The 4555-nt window shown below is 37.3% G+C and overlaps 1 protein-coding gene across 1 annotated transcript; it reads right to left on the bottom strand.

The window, feature by feature from the left end:
* LOC125202006 lies at positions 1-1204 on the bottom strand. Its single transcript, XM_048100315.1, has one exon. It carries the CDS (start codon positions 1136-1138, stop codon positions 152-154), a length of 987 nt encoding a protein of 328 aa, XP_047956272.1. The 5' UTR covers positions 1139-1204; the 3' UTR covers positions 1-151.
* Between the last annotated feature and the right edge of the window lie 3351 nt (positions 1205-4555).

Raw genomic sequence — 4555 nt, 5'->3', positions numbered from 1 at the left:
ACCACGAGACTTGTTCTAGATCGCTTTCATTAAAGAGAAAGAGCTTTGTAGATGAAGAAGCTAATAATTTGTATAACCGATCCAAACACCAAAGTAGAATTTCGCCAAAGTGATGACTTGGCATTTAATTACATGTAAAAAGTGTAAAACATTAAGAGTTTGGTTTGCTCATTCTTTCATCTTTACATCGCCTTTGATCATCAACCATAGATTGAAAGACAGCCAAGAGACCATCTAATCCATCGACATCTTCACCCACAGCCTTCATCGCATACACGATGCTCTCGATGGTGGACAAGTAGCCTGCCCTCGGCTGAGTCCTCACCTCGTTGTACAAGCTCACTCTATCTCTATCCAAATCTAGCCTTATATGCGGCAGCAGCCTCAACCACGGATTCTCCTTATACATTCTCTTCGCCTTGGCCCACGTTCCGTCCAGCACAATCAGATTCTTCACCTCCAAATCTATGCTCCCGGCGTCAACAGAGCTTTCACTGGGGAACAAGAGAGCTGATCCACAGGGAACTGCGGTTTCAAATTCATCACGCCCTTCCGAGTGCTTCACTTTTTTCACCACGAATCCTCTTCTTATCTCATCCACGGCACCGCCCGAGGCCAATAGCTCATCAAAGCTCATTCCCATCTTGCAAGTACCGGATTTTGCAATGGTGAAATCGAAAGCACAGAATTGACGGTGGAGTGGCCGTATAAAGAACTGGGCCTCGAAATTAACATCTGATACGCTAACTATCTCGACATTCTTGAGCCCAATTTTGGCGATTCGGGCGGAGTTAAGAGGGTGGTTTTTCTCAAGGGTGTGCTGTAAAATGGTGACGGAGACAGAGTTGTGGGGAAGCGGAGATGGGAGGCGGTTGCAGAGGCAAATGGTGGCCGGTTTGGAGCAAGATGGGCAAGTGGGTCTCTTTGTAGTCAGCATCTGGGATTGGAATTTGTTGTTCAAGGATAAATGATTGAGAATGGGAGAGTAGAATTGCTGTTGTAATTTAGAGAAGGCAAGCATTTCGTTTAGGTTTAGGTTTAGGTTTAGGTTTAGGTTGTAATGGATCTCCAAGTCATAAATAAATTGGGCCTCTTGGTTCAAATTACCTAACATCCGTCTGAGTTCGACGCCTCCCATCCCCTAATATGAATATAACTGAATCTACCAGCCATTGATTCTTTGGTTCTGTTTTTTTTCTTTTTCATTTTTATTTTTGGAGTAAAGGCCAAAATTTACGATAATTTTATGATTTGGTTCTAAATTTTATTTTTTAAATTTTTTGATCCTGCACATTTCAAATCGGATCACAATTAATCTTTCGTTAAAAAACTAACGGTCAACGTGTTTAATCCCGATTTTGATCAAATTAGACTTTTAATTTTGATTTTTTACTCCCTAATTATTTTTCATTTATCCTTTCTCACCTCTAAATCACTCATCTTCGGCGACGGCATCTCGTTCATCTCCCACAACGTCGCAACCAGCTGCCGGGCTGACACGGGCCTGGCCGATCTCCCGCTCTGCGAATACTTGGGAGTCTCAAAGGCGGCGCTTGTTCGCCACGTCGGCACAGGGGTGCTGGATCGAGACCTCCCCAGTCCGGCCCGATTCTTCCTCACCAAGATGGCCCGCTTGCTCAGCCTATAATTGTAAATTCTCGACGATGAAGACGGTGAAGATGAGTTTCCCCTTTTCCGAATCTTGGTGGGCTCGTTCAGGCCCGACATCATCCTCGTCAATCACACTTTGATTTTACTCTTTTTTTGGGGAAATTGAAATATCAATCAGTCCAGATACGGAATCAACCACATAATTGAAGAATTAATTGAAGAATTAAAGCACAAATCATTTATTGGTGGGTCAATTGAATCAGAGGTTTTATGAAATTTCCCAGAAAACTTTCCTTTTCCATCTGCCTATAAACAAAATGTTTTTCAGCAAAGTGGTGTTTTTAAAAAAAAAATCTAGAATCTTATTAAAACTGGAACGTGGTTTCAATAAATACAAGTTAAAAAATGGAAATATAAATGTGCATAAAGAGTAAAAATAGCGAGAGAGATCTGAACGAGGGGAAGAATGTGTCGGATAAATGATGGGATAAATGAAAAATAATTAAGGAATTAATTAGGGAGTAAAAAATCAGAAGTAAAAGTTTAATTTGGTCAAAATTGGAATTAAATTCGTTCACCGTTAGTTTTTAACGAAAATGTTGACGAAGGACTAAAATGATCAAATTTTCATATGTTCAGGATAAAAAAATCAAAAAGATAATGTTTAGGACAAAAAACATAAAATGGCCATATATTCAGAACTAATTTTGACATTTACTATTATTTTTGTTTTAATCTCTTTAGCTAAACCATCGTCCCCGTAATGAATATTTTCCGAAATTTATTTCTTACGGATGTTTCGCATTTGTTGATTGCAAATTGGTATGCTGTTTACAAATCTTTATTCGCAGTCCTTTACTTGAAGTATTCTCTGTTTTAGTTCTCGACCTTGTTCTGGACCAACCCTTGGGCATCAGTGGAGACAACGTTTTGGGATCGGATGACTTCTCGTCCCTTTTCTTTCAGCACAGTTGAGACATTGTGGGAGCAGAGGTGGTGGCAGCAGTGGATGTCTTCTTTTTAGGAGCTCCTATGCCCCTCGCAGCTTCATAGCTACCACCATCTAAAATATTTTCTTTTTTTCAGAAAATTCAACAATGCAACGGGAGACAACAGTAAATAAGTGAGCTATAAGAAATAACATGTTTATAGACAGAAGTTATAAAAATATTCGAAAACTTTCATATGGCGTTTATTTACCTTAAATAGGCAAAATAAATCCCATATAAATGATTTCTCTCGTTGACTCATAAACTAAATCCATTGTAGTCAATTCATATGACCCCATACGCCTATATCAAAATCCCATATTAATGCAAATTATTTACTAATTTCATTCATTGCAGACCATTAATATTTAATTCAAATATTTTATTTCCTCACACCACAATTACTGATTGATTAGATTTGTAACGACCATTCACCGCCAAGCCTCTAATCTCCCCGTTCTGTCGCATTCTAATTTGGTTTTTCAAGCATGTTTGGAAAGGTGAAAACTTTGATTTAATAATTTTAAAAATAACTTTGAAGAGCTGAGAAGTCTCATGAGTTTCTGCCGAATTAGTAAGTTCTATTAGAATTGAAAATAAAAATAGAATTAAGAATTAGTTTAGGATTTATTAGTTGTTATTTTGTGCAGCTTTCCATTGTATTTTGCATTAAGACTTTATAAAATGTAGTCCATAAATGAATTTCCCTTTTTCTCTCCTCTCTCACAATCGTTTTCTTCTTCCTCCTTCCATGGAGGTTTCTCCATTCCTATTCAATTCTCTATATTTTATATTAGAAATAGGTTACTCACCCCTTAAAAGACCTCATAAAGGGGAGAGTTATCCACACTTATGTAAATTAGATTGGATCATCACCAAGTCGATGTGGGATAGACTTTTAGAAAATTTAACACGCCCCCTCACGTGTGGGCCGAAAAGGACATCGGTCTTCCACTCGTGAGGTAGATAAGAGATAAAGAGAAATCCATCATCGACTTAGGCCCGCTCTGATACCATATTAGAAATGAGTCACTCACCCCTTAAAAGGCCTCATAAGGGGGAGGGTTATCCACACTTATATAGATTAGATTGGAACATCACCAAGTCGATGTGAGACAAACTTTTAGAGAATTTGACACGCCCCCTCACGTGAGCCTTATATATAGGCACAAAATAACAACTAATAAATCCTAAACTAATTCTTAATTCTATTTTTATTTTCAATTCTAATAGTCTCCCTCAAGATGGAAGCACAACAATTGCTACCATCTTGACAACAAGCATCAAATCACAAAACAACTACAAATCTATTCTAGTAACCCTTAGGAGAAAACATCCTGATCTTCGTACCGATAGGCACATTCAAAAGCCTTGATTGCTGATACAAAAGAGGAGTCAGTTGCTGCTGAAAAAGTTTGAATCAAGCTCCACCCCAAATTTCAGCAGCAACTCCATAGATTTGAGTTGTTATTCACTTCCATCACAAAGGAAACTTGTCTTGCAGTTTGGAGTGGTAGGAACTTGCATTATCAGGTACTGTACCTCCAATTAAAACAAAAGCCAAACAACATGCTAGAACTTGTATTATCAGGTACTTGAATTATCGGTACTGTACCTCTCAATTTTTTTATCAAATTCTTTAACATTACCAACAACTTTACGAAGATGGATTCACATGAGATATTTCCGTGCCAAAAGTTATATTACTTGTGATGGCAAGAACTAAAGAACATTAATGGAATTTACAACTATGTTTTAGTTTGTGAAAAAAATTGGAATTTGAGCAGAGTTAGTGATATTATTGATCATTAATTTAAAAAAAGAGCAAATAAAATAGTATTTTCAAACCATAATTTAAATAAGCATATAAGTTCAATTTAAATTGGTTTTATGGATACTTGAAAGAAAATACTCTCTATCTGTACTACAATAAGAGTCACACTTTATTATTTTGG

This window comes from Salvia hispanica, chromosome 1 (assembly GCF_023119035.1).
Source record: "Salvia hispanica cultivar TCC Black 2014 chromosome 1, UniMelb_Shisp_WGS_1.0, whole genome shotgun sequence".
In the NCBI taxonomy this organism is placed as follows: Eukaryota; Viridiplantae; Streptophyta; class Magnoliopsida; order Lamiales; family Lamiaceae; genus Salvia; species Salvia hispanica.
Note: the sequence above shows the minus strand (reverse complement) of the source record. Positions and strands in the feature narration are given on the sequence as shown.

Coding starts and splice junctions, on each gene's coding strand:
- LOC125202006 (XM_048100315.1), bottom strand. CDS start 1,138: ATGGGAGGCGTCGAACTCAGACGGATGTTAGGTAATTTGAACCAAGAG.